The following is a 24,624-nucleotide window of genomic DNA, read 5'->3' on the forward strand; positions in this document are numbered from 1 at the left end:
TTTAGGATTAAAGCAATCTATTAGTATCTATTGTCAGTCCTAATTCGGATTTATGCTCAAATGTTGTGCTACTTGGTTTTGCAGGTGGTTGCTCATGTGCTCTCTTCTATTTCTAACTGGTAGGATATTACAATATTATGAATCCACTGTATCTTGATTTCTCTGCCTGTTCTCCCACCTACCCCCCCCCCCTCCCAAATACAAAGGTGTCTCAGTCCTCGTAAGTCCCAGAGAGCAGATGGGCCTAAAGTTTTGGAGGCCTCTCCAGAAGGTCTTCATGCATTAAAGTATGTGCCATAACGTGTCTGAACAGGAGGAAGGTTTAAATTGGTCATCCTTGATTCATCCTAGATAGTTAGTTATCCGAGGATTTGAACCTGTGTCTAGCAACTTACAAAATATCAACCAAGAAGGCATTCTTAGAGGGATTGTTAGACATTTGAATTCTCTCTTGGGTATGATATTGTTTTAGTCATTTTTTACTTTTAACATCAAACTGTATGAAGTGACTTTACAATAATGGAGGATAAGGAATCATGACTTCAGTCCCTAGGAAGTACTAGGAAGTATTTAATTGGATTGCTGGACTGAAAGGGATGCCTGCCTCGTCCTTTTTGAGCATGGCATGAGTTGATCTGACAACTGAGACACATATGTGCCAGTTCCCAGGATGGCTCACAAGGCACACAGCTCATGACGTCCTGATATATGTGTTTTGCAGTTCTGTCTTCCCTTCTCTACTCCCTATCCCAGCTTCCTTGTGTGTTGTAGAAACTTAATCTCTTTGCCTCTCCTTGGTATGTTCCAGAGCCTATTTCCATCTCCTAAAACTTTAACTCAGGAATGTACATCAAATATCATATTAAGCTCTGTGCTGGTTACCTAGTTATGCGCATTGCTTGACCACAGTGAGACCAAAAATAGCTGCTGTGCTGCCAGTAAAAATCACTTAGTTGAGTGTCCTGTCTTTATCTGATCGCTGTTTTCCCCCTTTCTCAAAAAAAAAATCCCACCTGACTCTAAATTAGCCAGCAAGTTTAGAATATGGACGGATGGTGCCTGGTGGAAGCCAAATGGAGAGAATAACCTCATGAGCTTAATTTCCTGGTAGACTCCTCACAGTTGGCAGGAGAAGTTGCCAGGGTGTGGGGCCTGCGTAGGTGATGCTGGAACAAGTTGGCACTTGAAAAGAAAGATTTCACTGTGTTGGGTAATCGCTGTGTTTCAGGCTAAGTAGTGAAAATCCATGTAAGTTTTAAGGTTTATGAGTTTAAGCTTTAGGGTGCGTTGTACATCCTAGAACTGAAATAAAAGTAGGAACCATTCATCTTAACATATATATTTATGACTTTCTTTACTATTTGACACAGTATTTAAAAAAGCAGAAACATGGTGATGTAATGGAGTCTGTGGTTCTCCTGGTGACTTTTGCTTACAGCAGCAGCAGCCTGCTGAAGAGGGGACAGCTTGTTTCTAGGAGCTGAGTCTTTATATAGATTACACTTTACAGCTTGCAATTTAGGAATAAAGTGTAAATGTCATGTATGAAGGGAAGTAGCTGTCTACAGGGTAGACAAATCAGTGCAAGGGAGAAGAAGCTGCTATCTAATTTGTACGTTTGAATTATCAATGCCGTGATCCTTCGGGGTCACAGATGTACAAGATGGCTGTGCCAGCCAGACTTGCCTTAGGGAGAGGAGAGATCTCAAGCTGTTTAGAAAATGGTTCCTTATATTAATACAATGTTGTCTTCTTTCTGTTTTTGACTTATTGACTCCTTTCAAGTTTTGCATGGAGGCAAGTATGCCTGTGTGAAACCAGAAATCCATATGGATGGGCATCAGTTGTGTTTAGTTAACCTGTGAGACTGAGATGGACTTTTCCTTTGCATCTGCCTAGATTTGAGATTCCTTTTAGCTGTTCAGATCTGGGGTGTTTAGTTTCATAAATGCAAACACTTGCTGTTGATGTTGCTTCACCTAATGATTTCAGTGTCTTTTCTGAATGAGGAAGGATGGTAGGACTTAAACCAGCAGTGCTCACCACCTTGTCTGAATCTCGTTGTACATCAGCTGCTTTTAAGTTGGCAGAATGACCTGTGAAAAGCCGTCACTGCTAAGGAAAGATGAGTGATTTTTTTTTTTTCAGCAGTGGTGAAAATGGCTAAGACGGACTCTGCAGTCAGTGTTCCCAGCTTTTGCATGGGAACCTCTTTGTATTTTAATGTCTCCAATTCCATTTAGGTCAGTATTTGTTTTGTGAAGTCTGTAATGGCTATATCCAGAATAAGATGTTTAACTGGGTTGTGATTAATGTTTGTATTCTTTGTGGTAGATGTGAATGATTCTGCTTGGCTTAACTCTCTTTCTTTAGGGCTAAGTTAAATTATATTACCTTGTATTTGCTGTAGCTTAAGAGCAGCACAAGGGCTGTTACTATGGCTCAGCTGGTGTCTTATAACTTGTTAAGCAGCAATAATTTGATCGTGAGTCTGAGTCCTGAGGCAAATTCATCCTTCGTTTTACTTGGCAGACTTTTGTCCTTGTACCAGAGATCTTTTGCCTGCTTGTAAATGTGTTTATTCATAGCTTCCACCACCTCTTACCAAGTTCTGAACTTTGATTTAAGCTAAGTGACTAAGGTCAAAATTAGCCTGCCTTTAGTCCCTTTGTTTAGCTTTTCTTGTGGATAAGGTGGTCTTGGGGTTAGACTCAAGTGGTATGGGAGATATGATAGAGGGACTGGTAGAATTCACGTCAGATGAATTGAGATTTTGCTGGTCTGTCACAACACGTTTTTTCCAATTCTAATTTCCTAATTGATCCTGACTGATCTGTTTATTTGATGCAGTGAGTAGCTTTATGTGGGGAAGCTGATTTCTTTCATCATCAACAGCTGTGGAAAAGTCTTCTACTGTGCAGACAATATATGGGAGGAAAACCGGATGGTTACTGAAGAACTCAGATGACCAGCTGTGGCATCAAAGTCAATTATTGAGTCCCATTTGGGACCAACTTCCAGTCATGGAAGAAAATTTTGGATGGCTGGGCAACAGGCTTAAGTTTTACCTAGGTTCAGAGACCTGAGGATGGTTGAAAAAGGGTGCTGAGCCATGGGGAGAAAGTGAATAGTACCATTGATGGAGGCTGGATAAGAATGGGTTAGGCAGGATTATGTTAAACAGGCTGATTAGGACACAAGTACTTGCATTTCTTTAACTGCTCTTTTTCTTTTAAAAGAAAGGGAGGAGGATCTTTGTGCTTGTTTTTCCTATATATAGAGTCTGAATAACAGTAATTCTTTTTAGCTATGCTTTGACTGCATTATTTATATTGTAAGCTCTTTGGGAAAGATGCTTTTTTCTGTGGCACATTAGAGTCCCCTGCTTGCTCAGGGTTTCACATTGCCTCTGAAATATGCATATCATATTTAGTAGTCTAAAGTCATTAATGACAAAAGGAACGAAAGTTTCTGCAGTGTCTTGACTCCACCTTTGTATTTCCTTTTTTCCCCCTGAATATGACTGCTGTATGTGCTGTACCTAATTATGATGTTTGTTTACGGGGGAGGAATGTGGAGGGAAGGAGCTTCGATCTATCTTTTGTTTCAAAGGAGTTGAGGGGTGGGAAACAAGCTTAGGGGAAAACAGAAGCCATGCTGACTGTTAATATTTTATAAGCTGTGACATATTTTTGGCTTTGGAGCCTTTTTTCCCATGACTGTTTTCCTCGAGGCAATGGTTTGCTTAAAATGCAGCTTTGAAAGGTGAGTGAAGAAGGCCTGAGAAGCTGATGTGTCTCAAGAATTGGAGCTTTCCACTTGTAGATCAGGACTGTGCTTATATTTGAAGCCATATTAAATATGAATTTGATTCTTTTAGGTTCTGTTATCCAACAACATGGAAACCATATACTGTGCTGAAGTGTCTGTCGAATAAGTCACTACTTGGTTTACTAAAACCTCTCTATGCTTATTTGAAATTGCATAGAAGGAAATCTGCGATATTAGCATCTAAAAAATAATCAGGTCAAGTTCTGCATGCTCTTGCATTCATCTCCATTCCCAATGTATAGAGCTGGAAGCAGAATTTAGCCTAGTGTGATGGTGATTAAATAAAGGAAATCCTATACTCTGCATCTTCTGGCATTTGCTTTGATTCTGACTTTTCTGCATGACCAGGACTCAGTCTCTTCATGTGTTTTTTTGCTTCTGTTTCCACTGTGTCAAAAAAAATGGAACTAATCCTATCTAGATCATACAGAAATAAATCTGTCCACCGTATTATTAGAAGTAACTATCATTGAAAATCCATTCTAAAAGTTACTCAACTAGCATTTTTTCAGTAAAAGTAAAACATGGCTTACTGCTCTGAGGTTGGGTGCTTTTTTCAAACCAGTCAGAGTCCAAAACATTTTCATAATCTGTTACCTACTAGTTTCTGCTTTTGCTTCTAAAAAAAGAAAGTTACCATTGACGTCACTGATCTTCTTGAGTGTGGTTTCACTGCTTTTTCTACAACGATCCTGGGAAATGTAAAATACTAATTATTCAGTTATTGGGTTTTTATACCCAGTGTCTCAAAAGAGAATAAACAAAGGTGGTTTGATTGATGGCAAACCATTGCTGCTTCACAAAATGAGTGTGATGTGGGTAGGGAATAGATATTTCTCACTAGCTGATCTAAGCTCTGGTTGTAGTTGAATATGCTTACATAGACATTACAAAAGCTGGTGCAGACTGCAAACTTTGGCACTGGCATAATGGTGCTGAAGTAGGGTTTGTAAGATCCTGTGTGCACGTAGCTTATCAAAGCTAGGCTCTGCGTGCTCGAATAGGGGTGAATTGTGCGGGGGGGTGGGGGGGGAGACAAGAATCCTCTGCCTCTGAGTGCTGGTTTTATTAGTTAGGAGTAGGCAGAAACTTTTGCTTTTTAGTGCATCGGGAGAGTGCTGATGCACCAGTCACTACTACTATATATTCCAGAGTAAGAGTCAGTGTCAAGGCAGGTTCCCCATCCCTTTCCCTTGCTAACAGCTGCAGTGGATGCTCTGGAGAACATACAGCCAACTCTTTAACCTAGTAGCAATTGTCCCAGGAGCTCCTGAAGCCATTGCCAGACATGTTTTCTGTCAGCAGGAGCATCTCAAACCACTGTTTGGTAACCATTTGTTAGATACAGAACATAGCCTTGGTCACAAAATCCAATTTTGAGTTAGTTTTAAATAAACAAAACCTGTCTGTACACTTTGGTGTTTGCATACGTGCCTTCATACGCTGTAGTAATATGCATCTTTATAAAGATGAAGCATTTATTTATGGTAGAAAATCCTGGTCATCACATGGTCATACCTGTTGTAGTAGTTGATAATCTTTCTCAAGATGCATGTGGGCTGTGGAGTTCCTGCCCGTTGCTCCGTAGTTTTCCTTTCATGGTTGTTCTTTTGTCTCAACCACCTGCAGTTTTAGACATTCTTATATCATGGTCATTGCCCCACTGAGCATTTTACAGTATTTTAAATGGTTGTCGAATTAAAGTATGTTAATTATGCATCAGGCCAGGCATTCTGGGTGCGAGTCATTGATGTGTAACGTGCATAAAACCATACAGTTTTTGCAGCTGTAGTACCTATGTTCTTGCATTAGCCTTTAACCAGGCAGATGAACGCCTCAGGACAGAAGCCCTGTCTCCTGTGGCTGTATAGGAGATGTAGGCTGACAGCATTGGTTTTTCCTTCGTTGTTCAGGAATAACTGCACACATCGTGTTTCTTGGCTTGGAGGGGGCTGCTTGGAAAGTTTAGGATGCCCCACCATCTCATAGAGGGTCATCCCCTGGAAAATGCGAAGTACCAGGCAGCATGTTGCCCTTGTTACTAATTGTAAATACACCTAACTGAAGGTCTGGGACAGGGCCCCTGCTACAGCTTTCCCAGGTCCCTCCAACACATCTTACTGGCTTAACTTTACTGACCCCGCATTCCTCTGAGACCTATCCTGAAAGGAAACAAGGCTGCAGTTTGGCATTTTTGTCTTCTTGTAGGTATTTCTAGAAAGCTTTCTGACACAGGACCTGTGTGCAGTAGCAGGCTTTGCACCGGGGAGGACGTTGTGGTGGCTGGAAGTGGGATCTCTTGCAGCATTTCTGCCCCCCAAAATGTGCTCTGGGTCACTTGAGGCAGTAAGATGCTTTTGGCCTTTTTGTAACAGTGCTTTGTCCTGAAAATACCAGGATGCTCTTCCTAATACAGCTCTGCGTGCTGGTTGTCACCGCTTTACACCTTGGTGTGTTGCATGTATAGAAAATGAGCAGCCCTTCAGGAAGCAGTCGGTGACAGCAGTATAAAATGCAATTTCCCTCTGTTGACGATGACGCGTGGTAGAGCAGTCAGCATCTAGGTGAGCTACGCCCGTGATAGTTACTGGAGTGGGCAGAGGGACTTGTGCAGGGAATGCCAGCTGAGGAGTGCAGGCCGGAGAAGATGCCTTTCCCTGTGATGTCATGGCAGCAGATGGTGCTATCGCTGGAAACCTGAACCTGGTCGCTGGGGCTGGAGGCACCTGATGGCTCTGCACGCGGCGCTCCTGTCCTTGGCGGGTGAAAAGCATCTGTCCATTTAAAGGCTTCAGAATCCTGGTGTGCCTCTTAATTCACTTTATTTATGTAGGGTGTAGGCAGTCCAGGTAAGACAAAACTTCAGCTATCAATTCCCCAGGCATCTGCTTTTTCATATGGGTTTTGGCAAACAAAACCCAAGCCGTCACCAGCAGATGTCTCGCTGGGAGCTCGGTTTAGCACCATCTTTGGTAGCTGCTTTCCTGTAGTGTTGCTGGGTACCATCCCTCTGAAATACAGAGAACTCAATTTCGAGTGTGGCTAAGCTTCAAGCAACCTGTCAAGAAGAGCTAAATTAAAATATTTTTTTCTAATACCTTGTGATGTGATTTCTTGTTTCTCTGAGCCGCTTGCAAATGTCCTTTTTGAATATGAATAAAACAGTTTTGAAGATAACATTGGGAAAATCAGAAAATATTTCGGACACTACTCTCGCCTTTAGTAGGAGGTAGAAAAAGTGATTTAGAAAAAAACATATGTTTAAGAATGGAGCTTAATCCAGATTCTGGCAGTTGCCTGAAGTCTTCACGGCTCTGAGAACATCCCTCAGCAACTCCGTTTCGGTTTGCTCACATGTTAAAATAATAAATATTTCTCGCTTCTATGGAATGGCTATACTTTTTAATCATGTTTATATCATTTTAGAACAAGTACTGTGCAAGGTCTGCTACAGACCCTGGCAAAGCAAGCTGTGCCCTGGGGTGGTGGTGTAGTGTGGATGACCGGTAGCTGGATGATGCCGCTGCCCATTTTACCTGCTGCCTGAATTTCTGACAGAGCAGAGGCTCACTGGAAGCACAGGGAGTCCAGGCTGTTGCCGTAGGTTTTCTGGCAAGTGCAGAGCGCTGGCTAAAACCTGGAGGTGAGGGCGAGGAGGGGAAATGTTCATTGTTTGCTCTTCAACTTGACACATCCCTGCCACGTGTGTGTATGAAGATGGTGCCTGAGGGAGCTCCTGTGCTTCTGCAGAATTGAATTTTGCTGTCTTGTGAATGAAGGCAGAAGAATTTGCTTTCTTTTATATAATTATTTGCCTAAATAATTAAACTTTACTAAGGCTGAGGAGAAACCTTAACATTGGCACTGTGAAGCACAGATGATTAATATTAAAATGGAAAACCAGTTGCTTTATCTGCTGTTCAGGAATCAAGGAACGCTTTCCTGCAGCTATACCAGTCCTGCAATAGGCCATTAATTCCTGTAGGTCTGCAAGAACATATTTCCTGACTCTAAAAGATCCCCCTGGTCCATCCTGTATAAATAGCCTTTCTCATTGATTGGTATCTCTAGGGCTCAGGGTATACGACCCACTTTGCATTTTTATCTGCGGAGATTATGCTAACGAGAGCGCTGTGAGGAGGGAGTGATGTCTGTGCTTGGGGCTGCCGCTGGCGTGTTTCCACCCCGTGCAATGTAAAGGGTATTTTTAAGGGTCCAGAACAAAAAAGGGACAGCACCCCCAAGTGCAGTCAGCAGGGAAAGCTGAGGCAGCAAAACACAGAAATAACACCCTGTTGTGGAGCATTTAATAGACTCTGAAATAATTGGTGTGTTTGTGGAAGGCTGTGTTCGGAGATAATGGTATCTCTGTACAGACAGCCTGGTTATGAACGGCAGGCGGGCGCCCTGAAAGGGCTAATAACGAGCTCTGGGTGACAGGAGGGGTAAGTGCAGGGTAGGGAAAGGCTGGTTTTGCTCTTTAAATTGAAACTCTATGTAAACGTGGGCTTTTGGGGTGGGGGTGGGTTTTTTTCCAAGGTATGTGTTGTGGATTTCCTGATGCTCTTGAGGTCTGGCGGAAAGCTGTGTGGCTGGCTGGAAAAGGCACTGTGGGAATATTGTATTTCCAGGGATGACTTTGGGGAAAACAGATCCTTATCTTTTTCTCTTTTCACTTTTTTTTTTGCCTTGTGTGCATGTCTGTGTCTGTCTCTCGATTATTATTATTTTTTTAGTCTGTATGGGGCGAAGGCTGTATCTGTGCAGCTCCTAGCACATGGGTTTGTGATTCTTGTTTAGGTGTCTGTTAGTGAAACTAATAAATCCTGGCTATTTTCATGGATTTGTCTCAGCTTCTGGTGCTTTTGTGAATTCTTTTGGCTGTTTGAGCTGTTGCTTCTTCACTCGGTATCATAACTATTTTGTTGTGTCCTATTGCTACTTAATTTTACGAAGTTTGTAGGAATGTGAAATCTTTGTACCACCTCTTTTCTAAATCTACTTAAAACTAACGGAAACTTTCATATTGCTGAAAACTGTCTGAATGACAGTTTCACTAACTCCCATTTCCAGGTGTGTTAGCTTCATGAACAGAAGTTTCGGAAAAGCACTTTGCTGTGTTCTTAGTTGTGTTAATGCTCACGCTATTAGAGTGTGCATGCTGTGGCTTGTTAACATGATGACATTAATATTGTCAACCTTATGGTTTTAAAAATCATGTTTTGAAGCCAACAGGCTCATAAATATTGAATCCTTTTTATTTGTCTCTTGTTTTCAAGTCTTTTAGCCTCTTGTTGTCAAGCTTCCCCACAGCCATCATGGATACAACTTAAATTGGAGCCGTCTGATTTCAGGATTGAAAAGTATAATATCCTTCAGAAGGGTAACTTGAATCAGTCATGAGTTGCATGATTTCAGATTAGTCTTCTGCAGGAGGATTTTTGTCTGGTTTACCAGGCCAATCCCTGAGAGCAGATTTTGAATGCTGCCAAGGGCTATTGCTTATTCTCTCAGGTAGAAGTTGGTATTTACTTTCTATATGCAGACTGACTGGTGTTGGATGTGGTCAGGTCAGGGTGTACATCAATTTCCTCAGTTAGCTGTATCATACTGGAATTGGTTTAATAAATGTAGGATTCCTTGCTAACAGAAATGTGCTTTGTTTATTATTGCTAATACTGCCCAATTGTTTTTCTGCTTACAGAGGGATGGCAGACATCAGTACTCTGAAATTACTGTAGCCATGTACTGGGGACTCAGCAGGATGCGTATCAGAACAACTGCCTGTGTAAATATGATGTATTTGGAGCAGAAAACAATTCCAAGTATTACTTCTTTCAGGAATCTTCTTTCCCTTTGTGATAGCAGTTGAAGACCTGTTAGGTTATGAGCAGCTTCATTAGCTCATAATTAGACAGAATGAGGCAGCAGCCAAGATGATGAGTGTCACCTTTTCTAGCTAAGGAAGAAAAACTGAAACGTTTTGGATTAAAGAAAAGCACATGGGTGCTAGAAGGATTATTGAAATAAAAAGTATTTGTCCACTTACCTGGCATGACATTCTTGGTTCAGGTCTCTAAGTACCACCTTACCTGTGGCTGATGGCAGCCGTATTACTTATTGTATTTATTATGGTCATAAATATATTGTTTAGGCTTACACTGTAGAAACCTTATTCAGAAGACAAACTCCCACCCACAATTATACATATCTAGTTTAAATAGGGCAATGTAGGTGGGATAAGAGAAAGAAGCCAAGGTAATGGTGATATGCACATCCTGGCAGACACAATCGTTGCTGCGGCTGGCTCAGTCCTGGTGAGCCCTTGGAAGGATCCCCACTGAGGTCGGGGCTTTGGGAATTCTCAGGAAAGCCAGTTGTGAAGGGTGATGAGGTGTTCCACTGAATTGTGCCCGAAGGCGGCAACGGGGCTGGGCTGGGGCTGGTGGCTGGGTCAGCCTGGGAGAACTGGACCCAAGGGGAGTGGGGCGGCGGGTGGCACTGGGGGGTCTGACCGGTGTCACTGAGCCCAAGCGGATGGTGTTTTAAAGGCTCAAAATACGGTGCCTGGTGTGGTGGGTGGGGAAGGAGGGGCTGGAGGAGAGAACAACTGGGAGACTGTGGGAGATGGCCGAGCGAGAAACCCTAGTGGTGTGCTGTGCCTGCGTACTGCCGCGCGTCACCATGACTCCTTTGTCTTTCAACACTTAGTCCTGCTGAGGAATGTCCCTTTATCTGCAGTGGGTTCATAAACTCATTTTCCTGGAGAAACCTGTGCAGTACCTGTAGATGTTGGAGCTGAGCAGGCTTGCAGCTAGGCCATACGTGGATTGGTGTGTGCTAACGGGAAGAGGTGTTTAACCTCAGCTGGAGCTGGTGGTTTGGAGGCTGGTGGTACGCCCACAGAGAGGAGTGAGCTGTGCCTCGTGTCCTGGGGAGTTACAGCTGGAGATGGGGGTGCCAGACGCTGGCCTTGAGGGAGGGCATGGTCTGAGGTGTCCGGGGTGTCTGTCTGAAAAACGTTGGCCAATGCACCTTGGGTTGGCAAAAAGGAGTACCTCCGGAGCAGGCAGAGCATCTATAGATTCCACCTTCTGGTCACGGTGCTTCAGTCTATTTAGATGTCGAACTAGAGATTTAACCGCTTAAATTTAAATGTACGATTGGGGGGGGGAGAAGGTGGTGTCCTGTAAAAGGAAATTCGTGCAAGTTGCTTGCCCACTTCAGTGGCCCTAACGCTTGGACATGGGACACGATAAGTGTGCACAGCGGGGCCAGACCTTGCAGAGTGAGGCCTAAAGACCATGGCGGGGGCATCTTCATTAGGAGCGGACATGATCGTAAGCTGCTTTTCTCACACCCTAGTCATTACAGAGAAGCTCTCTTCTCTAAAGCTTATAGATAAATAACTAAAAGATTTGAATCTGACATCTTAAAGTTTTTTAAAAGCCAGAAAGCATCTCCTTTCATTGGAAAGGAAATTGGAGACTCAATTACTTTGCTTTAAAAGGTCCCAGGCTGGCGGTTCAGGCGGGGGAAATGCTTGTTTGCTGTGGTTCCTGAACAGCTCGCAGTCTCTTCTCCCCATTTTACACCTTGCCCAGACCTGAAGGGGTTACGTTTTAAAATGAATAATGACTAAATTTATTCGTCATGGACAAATGATGACAGCTGTTGAGATGCTCCTGTTAGCGTTTCCCAGGGGATAAAGTCAGGCTGGTTCCTAGTTCAAGCCAGCCCAGCCAGGCAGACTCAGCTCGTCTTCATCCCGGATTATTTGTCCCGGGTAGCAGGGAATTTCCTTCCTAGAAGTGAACTGAAGTTTCCTGGGCTGAAATGGGCGTTGATGAGAATCCCGCAGAGCCGCAGTCGTAGAGAGGACTGAAGCCATAGCTGTTTAAATCCACGTGTGAAGACAGCATGCTTAATGAATACGAGGGGCAATGATTGATTATGTTCTGGACTGAAAGCCGTGGCGCTCTGTGAAGCACTGTTACATCTGGGCACGCTATGGAAAATATGAAGGAATGTTGAGGAAGCTTATTTGCAGAAGGATATGTACTTGTAAGCAATTTTTTTTTCTTCTTAAATAATGTAAAGGAATTGAAAAACGTAAAGCAAATTGTGTTCTCTGTTTCTCTAAGACAGCAGAGTGGTGAGGAGACAAAGGCCTCTTTTATAAGGGCATATCTCTGACGGAGACTGCTATATGGCCCTTATAAATGAGCACTGGGGGGGTCTTGGGGTGGGAGAACATCAATGATTATTTAATGTCAGAACATGGCACCGATTCCGCTTCGGTGCACCTCTGCTGGAGTCATGAGTCTTACACCCATGCTGAATTTACCACCTCGTGATTTGCAGATAGGCTGCAAAAAATATGATCCTAGTTCAAATGATTACTGTGAACAGCAGTCAACAAATGGGGAGGAAAAAAAGGCTTTTTAATGGTAATGTATGGTAGCTTGTTTTTCTCTTATTTTCTGTACTTCCATGTTCAGGTTTCTTTCTGTTCTTTGTTTCTCTTTCTGTCCTGCACACGTGCTGCTGGAAGACTTGATGTGCAGTTCTGACTGTGGCGCTGTCATTCCGCACTACTCGGATGAGAAAATGCTGTTTGGTTATTGAAGGGATATTCTGATTTCATAAATATGTAATGCTTAGTTTGTAGACTTAACGAACAGGAAGATGTGATTGTAATCCAAACATCCCCAAAACTGTGGGCTGGTTGGTTTTTTGGAGTATTGTTTTTTTTTTTAGCTAATGCTCGGAAAAGCCTGTTTTAAATGAAGATGATAGTTGATTTAATTGCTAAAATGCTACAGGAGTGCGATCCTTTTAATATCTGTTTTTCTGAATTTTTATTTATTATATGAAATAGCAAACCACACCCTCTTCTTTCAGAGGGGTGAGGCTTTAAAAATGCAGATAAAAGAAATGAGTTAACTAAGACTGCATCTAGATAGCCTGAAATGCAGCTGATGGAGAATTTTATTACCTAGATAAAAGTGGTTTTGAAGTAGTAAAGTATCTTTTGTTTTGAGTATGACTGACTTTTTCTTGGCTGGTAATATATACGAGACAAATAATCATTTGCTTAATATCTATAGATGAGCTTTTGAAATAAATGCATTTGGGGCAAATTTTGCTTGGAAGTTTTTGTATTCAAGGTCTGTGCAAGTCTTTCTGCATCACTTAAACCCCTTCCTAGAGGCTTCAGAGATTACATGTTTTAAAGTCTATTTTGAGCTGCCATGACCTCCTATGCAACTCTCACCAAATAATGTTTTTGAAATAATTCCTGTTTGAACTAGACTGTACCTTTCAGGAAAAAAAATTCAGTCTTGCTTTTAAGAACTGCCTGTGGTAGAATCTGCTGGGTGACACACCTCCTAACCTTGTAGGGAGTCAGTCCTGTGATTATTGAAAAAAATGGAGGGGGAAAAAAAAAAGGGAGGGGAAAAAAGGCAATTCAGAATTTAATTTGTTTTTAACCTCCAGCCAGTGGCCTTGCTGTGTATTTTTCTGTTAGGTGAGAAATAATATTAATAAATCACACTGGAAAACTATGTTAATAAATCTTGAGTTGCTATGTTAATATAATCAAGCAACTTGTTAAGAATCTGGCCAGGCTAAACAGTCCCCTACAGTGAATTTTCATTTAATTTAATTAAAAACATATTTTCCAATCCTTTAATCATTCTCATGGTCCTTCCCTGAGCTCTTTTCAAATTATTTTTGAATTATATATGTCAGAACATGACCAGTCAGTAGGGGGGGTAGCACAGTCTCCGTGGCCGCCTTAGGGCACTGTGTTAAAGAGAGAGCCCACATCCGAACTGTGGCTTATGTTCTTCTCCTTAGCTGTGTGACCCTAAATTTCTTCATGTTAAAGTTCATATGTTCACTTATGTCTTGTTTACTTTTGCCTGAACAACAGTCCGAGTACCTGTTATTTTATCACCCCCTTCCTTTAGATGTTACTTTTTTTTTTCCTAGCCCTTTCCCATATTCCAAGACTTCTTGAACATCAAAATTAAGGGAAGAGCTGTCCGTGGCCACCTTTCTTAATTTGTTGGATGCTGCTGCCTACCTGTCATTTCAGTGTTGTGCTGTGATTGGAGTTTGGCATCGTGTGCAAGGGTGCATATTGGTAATGTGGTTTTTAGGTTTTTAGATGATTTGTGACAGTTCTCCTGTGCCCAGCTGCTAATAAGCCAATACCACTTTGGGTAGGGAAAACTCCTTAAGGCTGTTGGGCTGAGGACAGTACAGGCTTTTCTTTCTGTTCTTTTACCTCCCCTAGAATATGTCTTTGCTGTTATCAATTTATTTTCTTACTTTCAGAAAGCTCAACCTGTATTAAATTTCACTCATTAGCGTCTAACTAGGAGCCTGTATTTGTTACTAGATATTCCCAGGTGCTTTCCTGAACAGGGATGGATTAAAGCACCTGCTTGATTTTTTTGCCTAGTGAAATTTCACAAAGAACATGTTCCCGAAATGGTGGAGAGTGGGTACGTACCTTGGACTGTTGGAGAGGGATGGACATGAAGCAAGTCTCAAATCTTGAATGAAGTGTTAGTGTGGAAAAGCTAAGTGATGGGGACTGAGGTGGTTTTCTGGCCTCAATAAATAATGTGCGCCATCCATATCAGCTGTCCAAACACTTTGTCACCTTTCAACCCAAGGCTGGTTTTTAAAGTGGATTAGCTAATCTGTGTAGAACTGCAATATAAGCACTCCTTTGGAATTGAAGTGACCTTCACTGAGAATCAAAGTGACTGTAATTCATTTTAAGTTAATTTATGTTCACGTTTGGGAGTAGAGGCTGCTGTTCTCTTTGGATCTACACAGAGGGTTCAGTAAATTTTAATACACCTTATATTTATGTTTTTTATGAATTTGAGGTAACTTTTTCTATTCCCTTGTAAAGAATCTCTGGTGATCATTTAAAAAGTTAAAGTGGATTTGTAGCTCTGGATGGCTCTGCGATTAATGGTCTGTGGTTTATCAGCAGCATGGTTGCTGCCATGCGATCTTTCCTGGGTTACCTGTTTATTCTCGATCTGGTGAGGCAGTCGGTGGGGTGTGACAGGGCAGCCTGTGCTGCCTGATCCCCGCCACACTTGGATCTTGGATTTGCTCACGGTCTTGGTTTCACTACAGCCCATGGCAAAATAGCTCTCGGAGGCATAAACATCAGACATACAGACTGTAAACACCCCAAGTACTATCTGTGGCTTGCACCTTTCTGCTGTAGATTTGAAGTTTATTCTTTTTATCTGAATGCATTCATTGAAAGGGTTTATAACATAGTGGCCGCAATAGCCAAGGATTGGGTTCGGTGGCCTGGTGGTCATTCCTGAACAACCGGATTTCTAGCATGAAGATGCTGCTGAGATGAGAGCTGGCAGAGCAGACCTGAAAATGCAGCATGTTTGCCATCGCGTGGGTATGTTCCTTGGGACATCCCTTTGCTTCATCAGACTTAGAGCTGAGTGTGCTTTTTTTTGGCAGATAAAATTTTTGATGATGAAGACTCCGTGGATGGGAACAGGCCTTCCTCAGCTAGCTCCTCTACATCTTCAAAGGCCCCTGCAAACTCACGCAGAGTTGGGATGGGGACGACCCGCAGACTTGGGTCTGCAGCTCTGGGCTCCAAGTCTTCAAGTAAGCCAATAGCATGTATGAATTGACCTTTATGCGAAGTATTTATAGTGTTCATGTTTGAGCTTATTGCAAGAACTTCCAGACTGGCCCCCAGGATCCAGTAACAAATTTTCCCCTGTGAAATCATTACGTCTATGTTGTCTGCATGCCACAACCGAAGTTTGGTAGGATGAATCTCTAAGCAATCCCTACATCCCTATAATGTGTTTTGCATTTTTGAAAGGTTGGACCTTTGCATTTTTGAAAGGTTGTGCACTGAGGGTTGAGTAAATCATGTCAATGTTGCAGTGTGTAGATTTTTGCCTTTATAGCTGCAAATCTAGCTGAACTGAGGCAGGCTGCTTACGGCTCCTTGCTAAACTTCAGCCCAAGCAATCTAAAACTGACACGTTGGCTTTCTTCTAAGACCTTTGGGCATTGCTGGTAATGAAGGTGCAGAAAGAAAACTGAGCAGTAATTCTGAATGTGAGCAATAATTCTGTGTGATTATAATTCTACATGTGACCTAGAGAAATGGAGAAAGTTCCCCATATCAGACAGTCTCTAATCTGATTAGTATTCCAGAGACTATTTATCATTTGTCTGTTTGTGCACCTGTCAGATCTGCACCTTCATCTATTATAGATGGGATTAAATACTTTAAAATAAAATCTCCCATATAATTAAAGTAAATATTCCCTTTCATCTTTCCGACTGTGTCCCCTAACTGTTGAGTGACTACTGTAATGACTTTCCTAATGTGCCCTCTGTGCCTAGGAGTTGAAGGATGCTGTGAATGTCTGGTCTGTGCCTGGCATTGAATTTTCCTGTCTCTGATTTCATTACATCTGCAGCACTTTGAGGCTGCATGGATAGTGAACTTTCTCCTGATTAGGTGCCTTGATAGCTGGTGGTTTCTTAATTGATTCTCTTGTTGATAAGAAGATTGAAAAGGCTTTTTCATTTGTGTGTCAGCAGCCAAAGAGGGAGCAGGTGCTGTGGATGAAGAAGACTTCATTAAGGCATTTGAAGATGTCCCAACGGTTCAGGTAAGTAGAATTCCATGTTAAAACACACAGTACTAAAAAGCAGAAGATGGATATAGGAGCTAGTCCTAATCACTGGCAAGTTGTGCTTCATTGTGATGTTGTCAAATCTTCTTTAAGAGGAAGGCAAGTTGGAAGTTGGAGGGAGGCAGGTTTTAAATGGTGGCATCTGCAAGTAGTTTGTGTGAAACCCTCAGAAGTGGAGGGAATGGGGGTGGGAGGATTGTGATGGAGGTATCACAGGAGTGGACATGGAGCTGGAACTGGACGCGCACGCTGCGCAGTGCAGGTTGGTCGAACAAAAACTTAAGTCAGCAGAAGCTTCTCTACATTTCATCTGTACCATCGGGGAACTGAAAGCAGTAACGGTGACTTGCGTCCCCGCGATCGCTGCTGTTGTGAGTGCAGCAACTGGACACTGGACAGTGCATGTCTGCCGATGGATTTAGCTGGATAGCTGACATGTGTCACGTATTCCTTCTCCTTCACTAGAGCTTTATTTTTGGGACAGCTGAACAGCACATGTAAACACTCATGGTCTTCTGTACGTCTTCACTAATATAGCTGCTAGCAGCTGCAGGAACGCTGCTTAAAATTGTGAAAATATAGTAAAATAATAAAACATGATCCTTTAACCATCTTGTGGTCATTTAGTAATTTTTTGATTGCAGGAAACGGGTGTAAATTCTTTGCACTGTGCAAAGCCGGCTGTGTCCAAGGCTAGCATGTGACGTTTAAGCGTTGAGGAGCAAAGGACATAAGAATGTAGTTGGGAAGTGATCTGATTTTTTGAAGTAAATCTTGCATTGTTGTGCTACTCTCTATTTAAATTTGCAGATTTATTCTAGCCGGGATCTTGAGGAATCCATAAACAAAATAAGAGAGATACTATCAGATGATAAGCACGACTGGGAACAGAGAGTTTCCGCGGTAAGCAGTGAATCTAGATATGAACTCTATTAATATAAGATTTTCCTGCACTGAGCTTAATTCCATGAAAAGGGTACTAGGAGAACCTCAGAGTAAGACTAGAATGTAGTTTAAGTGGTGAACATCTGTTATGTCCTCCCAAGCTTTCCTTATGAGACTGCATTTAAACCACATCTGTGAAGGAAAGTGCTATTCGATATACAAGAATCCATTGAGGCAACTTCAAGTTGAACTGAAAATCATGCAGCAAATCCAGATGTAAAGCTAAAAATTTGTTAGCAGATGCTAAAATCAAAATGTTAAAAGTGGTATTCAGAATGTCTTAAAACTTCCTGATGAGGCAGAAAGTCACTTTGCTTATAGAGAACTTATTTATGTTTTTGCAAAAGGAGGTGTAAAACAATTCAGAAAGAATTTACACACTTAGGTTTTGAATAAATAAATGTGACTGTGAGAGATGGGGAAGTGGCAAATCAGATGTGTTATATATATGCCAAGATTGAGTTTTATTTACTGAGGTGAGCTGTGTTTTCATGATGTAAATAGATGCATGATCGTGTGTACACTGTAGGCTTTCTTCACTGGTGTAGCAACTTTGGCATATCTGTCAAATCCTGCATTGCAGATCTGAGTGGCAAACTGTGCTGATTCAGCTTACTTCAGGTTTTTTTTTGTTTGCCGTACTGAGTAACAGTAAGTCGAGGCACTGTATAGATGTGTCAGTATACATGAGGGCCTGTGAAGGTGTCCAAAAGAATGTCTGTAGGATGAAATGGTAGTCCCTGTAATATTAATTACAGCCAGATAACTCTAGTAGTAGAGCCAGATAACTATTTTAATGAAGTCGATGAACATATTCTAGATATAAGTCAGTATTACTCAGATCTGAATATGAGCCATGCCCTTTAAGTCTAGTCATCTTTTTAATACAATAGTCAGCTGTAGGACGACCTAAGCTTTAGAAGCTGTTGTAAATAGATGGTTTCTAAGGGGAATAGAGGATACCCTTCAAGATACCCTTTGGCTTAAAAAGTAATGGTTGGGTTATTAACAATACAGTTTGAATAGCTGTTTGCAACACTTCTGGATTCCTATAACAGTTAGCTAATGTGTTTGTATTATCGTACTTAGCATGTTAACCTATGAGTTGAATATAAGATCTGAAATAATGAAATTGCTTGGACTTTAAGAATGGAGTTCCTCAATGCATGTTGAGGAACAGTTGTACAAGGACCCTGGAAACCAAGCATCAGCCCTGAACATAACTGTCCTTGTGTTTGTTGCTCATTAACAGTCACTGCTTTTTTTTATGGTGCTAACAGTTGAAAAAGATACGCTCCTTACTTTTGGCTGGAGCTGCAGAATATGATAACTTCTTCCAACACTTAAGACTTTTGGATGGAGCATTTAAATTATCCGCTAAAGACCTGCGGTCTCAAGTAGTGCGAGAGGCTTGTATCACATTGGGGTAAGTTTACTTCTAAATGCGCTTGAAATGTGATGTAGAAAAAAGGAACAAGCACTGGTTAAAACATATTTAGGATGTAATTTGTGCTGCTAGTGCTAGATAGTTATAGGTAGAACATGATTTTGCTACAGCTGTTTAAAACCACGTGCATGTAGGCCACTAATTGTAGTTGTGCCACACCGTGTTCTTAAGTTTTGAATGATGCTGAATGAATAACTCATGCATTCATGCAACGAGTAGGGAAGATTGAACAATAAAGCTGAAAAGGCATATGTTTTCTTCTGGTTCGGATTGAGCTAGTTTTCATTTTTGATGGGTTATTCTTTGTGAAATGCTTCAAGAAAAAGGGCACTGCAGTGTTTCTAACAGCTTTTTTGAAATTTGTGCTTATTAAGGCAAAATAGACAGGTTCAGAGAAACTGGTACAAACTAACAAATTCAGGAAAATACATTCTTTCAGCGTTGTCCCATTTGTTTGATAAAAAATTTTTAGTTGTGCTAGTTGCTTTATTCACTTTATGCTGAACTTACTGTTTCCTAGAGTTCAGATGAACACAGAACATAAGTTTTAAATGAAAGTAAATGAACTATTTTTTGAAACGTGGTATTCTCTGTCCTTTGGAATTGGAGAGGAGGTGACAGTTGGGAAGAGTGAGATGTCAGATGTGCTTATGTCGGACGTTCTGTAGAAGTCTGACGGGCTTAATCCTCAGCACGCTTACCAGCATGACTTCATTCTGTTTTTCAGACATTTGTCATCAGTTCTGGGAAACAAGTTTGACCATGGGGCAGAAGCCATCATGCCAACAATTTTTAATCTAATTCCGAACAGTGCCAAAGTCATGGCCACTTCTGGTGTCGTAGCAGTTAGATTAATCATTCGAGTAAGTATACATCAAAAGAGAACAAAATGTTATCGCTTCCAAATACTGTGGTGTTTCTGAAAAAATATGAATGTTACTGCAATGAAAATTAGATTAAGTGCCTAATCTACTTTTCTGACTATGCTGGGCTTGGCTTTCTCAGATGTCATGCAGCCTTATGTAGGTGATGATAGTTAAGCCCTGCCAAAATAGTAGGCAAAATGTTTCTTTGCAGAGGTAATATATTTCCATCCCTCTAAGAGCTGAGCAAACTTTTTTCTTCAAATGGATTTTAAACTTGCCTTGCAGGACAGACTCATCCTCTTAATTATGCTCTAAAACTCCTGACAGACAGTGCACGTTTCCTAAAACCATTAGGTCATGGAGGTAGGCTTCTGCCTAGTGATTCATTGGGGAAGCTGTAGATAGCCTGATATCTCTCAAGTTGTCACCACTGACAGTTTAGATCCTCTTGCAGTGACTTCAGCTCCTTGACTCACTGGAGCCTGTCATTATAGAAGGAAACAAAATATCTGTTAAAGGTATTTTAATAGATAAAATTTTTAATAATAAAAATATTTGTCCATATCTGTTAGTGTTCCTTTATTTAGCAGTTCTATTTTTAAGAATTGAACAAGAATAAATATCTACATACTGAGCTCAGGTGGCTGAAGGAGACGGTCTTTCATTTCATGGAACTGTGGTGTAAAGATTTCCTGGTTTTGTTGTTTCTTTTCTTCTAGCATACGCACATCCCTCGATTAATACCCATCATAACCAGTAATTGTACCTCCAAGTCTGTTGCAGTTAGAAGGTGAGCATTTGATTTGAATTTATTCTCTTTTTTACCAGTAAATAGGTTCACATGTGCTTTCTGATAAAATTCATGTTTGTTTTTATTCATGGAAAGGGTTGATGTACACGCTTACTAAAGAATGCATTGCGTTCTTCCCCAAGAGTTGGGATCAAATTCAAAGTCAGCTATCTTGTGTAAGCAGAGAAGAAAAGGCACTTTTCCTCAAAGAAAAATGTTAGTTAAACTAATCTTTGTGCTTACATGTCGTTATAATAACGTCATATTATTTTGGCGTCTTTACAGACATGTTCCTATTCCGCACTACTAGCCATTATGGTGACACATTTTCTTTGAGCCAGCCAGTCAGTGTTCTGTGATAGTGTCATCTGGAAATTGGACTGGATGTGCTAATAGCCCTCTTTGCACTTAAAATTGGGGTTGTTACTGAATTCTAATGTCCCAAAAAGCTTCATAATTAAAGGTGGCTGTTGTTCAGAGGCGGGTATGGCAAAGTCAGTGTGCCTCTGTTAAGCTAGAGAACTCAACATTTCTTCTCTCTCTTCTATCAGGCGCTGTTTTGAATTTTTAGACTTGCTGTTGCAGGAGTGGCAAACACACTCCCTAGAAAGGTAAGCTCTGAAAACAAGTGGGTTAATTCTCTCCTACTTACGTCTGGGGAGGTTAATTCTGGAGGAAGGATAATCTAAGAGGTGAGATTATATCAGGTAGCTCTAGTAGAGATATTTTTTGCCACAAAAAAAGCACGTGCGTATGTGCACATACACTGTTCATCCCTGTAGTTCTGTCAGTCAGAGTGTGGTGAATCTGTCTCCCATGCCAGCCCTGGAAAACCTGGCTGAGTGAATCCCTGAACTCAGTAGATGAGATGATGTGAAGGCTACTACATGTCTATCAGGAGCTTCTGAGGCTTCTACAGTACTTCAAACTAATGAACAGTGAAAATAATTGTGGGAGAAGAGACTGGGACACAATTTCCTTAGCCCTAGACTGCACAAGACTATTCAAGGATTAAGAGACTGCTTTTGCACCCAGGCAGTTTCAATAACTAACTGAAGACTGACCTATGAAGCATGCTGCTTGCCTTTTCCTAGTCAGCAATGTGGGTGAAATAAAACTGACTTGTAAGAGTAAATAAAGGCTCCAAAGGATGTTACGTGGAAATGGGAAGATGTGATGAACTCTTTGTTCTTGGAGACCGAGGCAAAATCAAATTAGTCATTTGTTTATAAGTGTGGTGCATCTTTCTGGACTGTTGGATAATGTTTTCCTTCTAATTTCAGACACATATCAGTGTTAGCTGAAACGATAAAGAAGGGAATTCATGATGCAGACTCTGAAGCCAGGATAGAGGCAAGAAAGTAAGTGGAAGCTGTGGTTGGTGTCTTTTCTTCCTCCCCTTCTTTGCCCCTGTTGTGTTGTGAGACAATGGTATTGCATGTTGGAGACTGAAGTCCAGACAAGTTAGGTTCTCTTGGTAGTTGGTGCCAACTTCCCTTGGCTTCAATGGGAGTGTGTACTTCAGCAGGAGACGTCATACGAGGCGATTGCATAGGGCTGAGTTATATATGTATCGCATCTTCTAATGATGCTTATTTCACTTTGTTCTTGTAATATTTTACTGTCTTTTTATCTGTCTGAGCAGGTAAAATGCTTACCTGAGTTGTTCAAGAGTCTAGAGTCGAGAACTAGTAACGTCATCTTTCTTTTTGATGTTTAAGTTGCTTGCAGTTAACTGAGATTTTTTCTGTTTAGTAAAAAAATACTATTATTTCTAATACATTTTTTTCTTTTCTTTTTGGCCTGTATGCAAGACTGGGTTATCTGCTACTCTTGAAACAAAAGTCCTTGTTCTAGTACACTGCTAAACGGTATCCTAAATTAAGGAAATATTTTATGACATTGAATTAATATCTTTATGTGTATCTATAGGAAACTTTAATATTTGCAATTAATTTTCTTCAGTTGAAGATCTCTTGGATTTCCATGTTTGTACTTGTGGTAGTATGCTGGTATACTAGGATCATGCTCTTCTGAACAGAACACCACAGGAACATTTTTCTTCAGAAAGAGGATGCTGTGGAACATGAACTCAATGAACAATAAATGTTATTAATCTAAATGCTTATAGGCAGAGGTGTTTCACAGTAGGACTGTTTAAATCCTTTTGAAAGGGAATGTGTCCATCACTGAAAAATACAGTAGGCACTGAGACTTCACAGCAGGTGACTAGTTAAGCTGAATAGACAGCAAGGAGAATGGCATGTAACTTCAGAGAGCATGCTTAATTCTCTCTTCCCATGTTTCTTAATCAACAGTGTGGCTGATTGTAAGGCAGAAGTTTCCTTCTAGTTATGCGAGAATGCATGTGACTTCTCTGAGGACTGGCTGTCACACACAAACAATTCTTGATTCATTTGAGCTAACGATCTCACTCTTAAACTGCCCATTAGTTGCCCCCTGAAAAGTGCCGAGAGTCTTCATCTCCTTTGTGAGGAGAGTGAATGGTGTTTAGCCATCAGCCAGGAGATTTGGACCAGAGAGGAATTCTTCCCTCATCTTAAAATGCTCTTTTATTTTCAGCATGGCACTGATTGGAAGTCTATAGGAGCATCTGTTTCCTTTTCCTTCTTATTTCTTCCCAAAAAGACAGTCAACAGCCTCAACTCAGTACAGATTTGTCTCTGCAGCATTGTAGAAGAGCTGTTTGTTAAACTTAAGGAAGAAAAGAACACCAGCTGGTGCTTTCCTGAGTCAGGCCCATGCGCGTGTGTTCTGCTTTTGGCATGTTTTTGAAGTAGCTACTGACCTCCCAGTCCCAACCTGGTATCAGTCCAGTGGGTCTACCATCTCCCATGTACGGTAGGCGGCCAGAGGGATGAGGGTTTCTTCTGTAATAAAGCTTTCTTGACTACTTGTGTTTTTACGATGCACCGATGTTCCTTTCTTCTTATTTTCATTTGGTTTGTCTTCTGTGCGGCTGTTTGAGCCGCACATACAATGAGTTGAAGAAAGTGATATGTCTTAAGTGTGTCATCGGGGCAGTAGATGGTTGAAATGACTGGGCTAATGAGCCCACTAATGCCAGTAGTGAAAAGGGCTCTGACTGTACCTGTGCTCCACTGCCCCCTGCAATACGACAAGGAAATGCTCACGGTATTGTGCCTTGCTTCCAGGTGTTACTGGGGTTTCCACAGTCACTTCAGCCGAGAGGCAGAGCATTTGTACCACACCTTGGAGTCTTCCTACCAGAAGGCCCTGCAGTCGCATTTGAAGAACTCTGACAGCATCGTGTCCTTGCCCCAGTCGGATCGCTCCTCCTCCAGCTCCCAGGAGAGTCTCAAGTAAGTCATTGCCTCTCGATTTAAACAACTGCAGATAGCTCCATTGAATTGGAGGGAGCCATCACATTGCTTTGTCTCATCGTTTGGCCTCAACACTTGGTTATTCCAAAATTTTTTTTGTTTTAGTTAACATTGTATTAAAATAAAAAGCCAGCAAAACCCAGTACTGGCTTTAAAAAAAAAATCATTATCTTGACTCCATAAATAATTTGCTAGGAAGCTTTTTATGCTCAGCAGATGCTGTTAGTCATTCCTTCCAGGTGTGATTAAAACAATGCTTGGATTGAAATTCTGTGTTTAGCATTAATCCTACAGGTGTAAGTCTGCCTCTTTCCAAATAAGAAAAAAAAAAAAAAGACTAAACTAAATTTGAGTTGTAACTCTGAAATGAATATGTAAATCTTCTGTTGAATGTATGTATTTTAGCTTCTCTTAGAGATACAGTCAACTTAGGATCCAAATGTCTGCAATTTAAGTGCTAGACCTACATGAAAAATATCTGTAACTTATTGCTGTAACTTTTTAAATCTACAAAAAGTGTTCTTAAAAATCTCTTCTTGCTCAAATAATGTGCATGCTAATTTTTTTCTTAGTGCTTTTGTAAAGAATTTCATGGTGGTGCTGTATTTATTCTTAATCAGTAAGCTTTGTTAGTCTGTTCCTGTATATAAATAAC

At 41.2% G+C, this 24,624-nt stretch overlaps 1 protein-coding gene across 9 annotated transcripts in view; it reads left to right on the forward strand.

Annotated features, from left to right (window-relative positions):
- CLASP1 (cytoplasmic linker associated protein 1) overlaps positions 1 to 24,624 on the forward strand; it is a 189,310-nt gene that overhangs the window by 78,750 nt on the left and 85,936 nt on the right. For all 9 annotated transcript variants that reach the window (XM_075152887.1, XM_075152882.1, XM_075152883.1 and 6 more), the window contains 9 exons: positions 15,352 to 15,504; positions 16,459 to 16,532; positions 17,367 to 17,459; positions 18,782 to 18,927; positions 19,676 to 19,811; positions 20,534 to 20,604; positions 21,156 to 21,215; positions 21,888 to 21,965; positions 23,781 to 23,948. In XM_075152887.1, coding sequence (XP_075008988.1) covers positions 15,352 to 15,504; positions 16,459 to 16,532; positions 17,367 to 17,459; positions 18,782 to 18,927; positions 19,676 to 19,811; positions 20,534 to 20,604; positions 21,156 to 21,215; positions 21,888 to 21,965; positions 23,781 to 23,948 — 979 coding nt within the window. The remainder of the gene's footprint in view (positions 1 to 15,351; positions 15,505 to 16,458; positions 16,533 to 17,366; positions 17,460 to 18,781; positions 18,928 to 19,675; positions 19,812 to 20,533; positions 20,605 to 21,155; positions 21,216 to 21,887; positions 21,966 to 23,780; positions 23,949 to 24,624) is intronic.

This window comes from Calonectris borealis, chromosome 6, assembly GCF_964195595.1.
Source record: "Calonectris borealis chromosome 6, bCalBor7.hap1.2, whole genome shotgun sequence".
In the NCBI taxonomy this organism is placed as follows: Eukaryota; Metazoa; Chordata; class Aves; order Procellariiformes; family Procellariidae; genus Calonectris; species Calonectris borealis.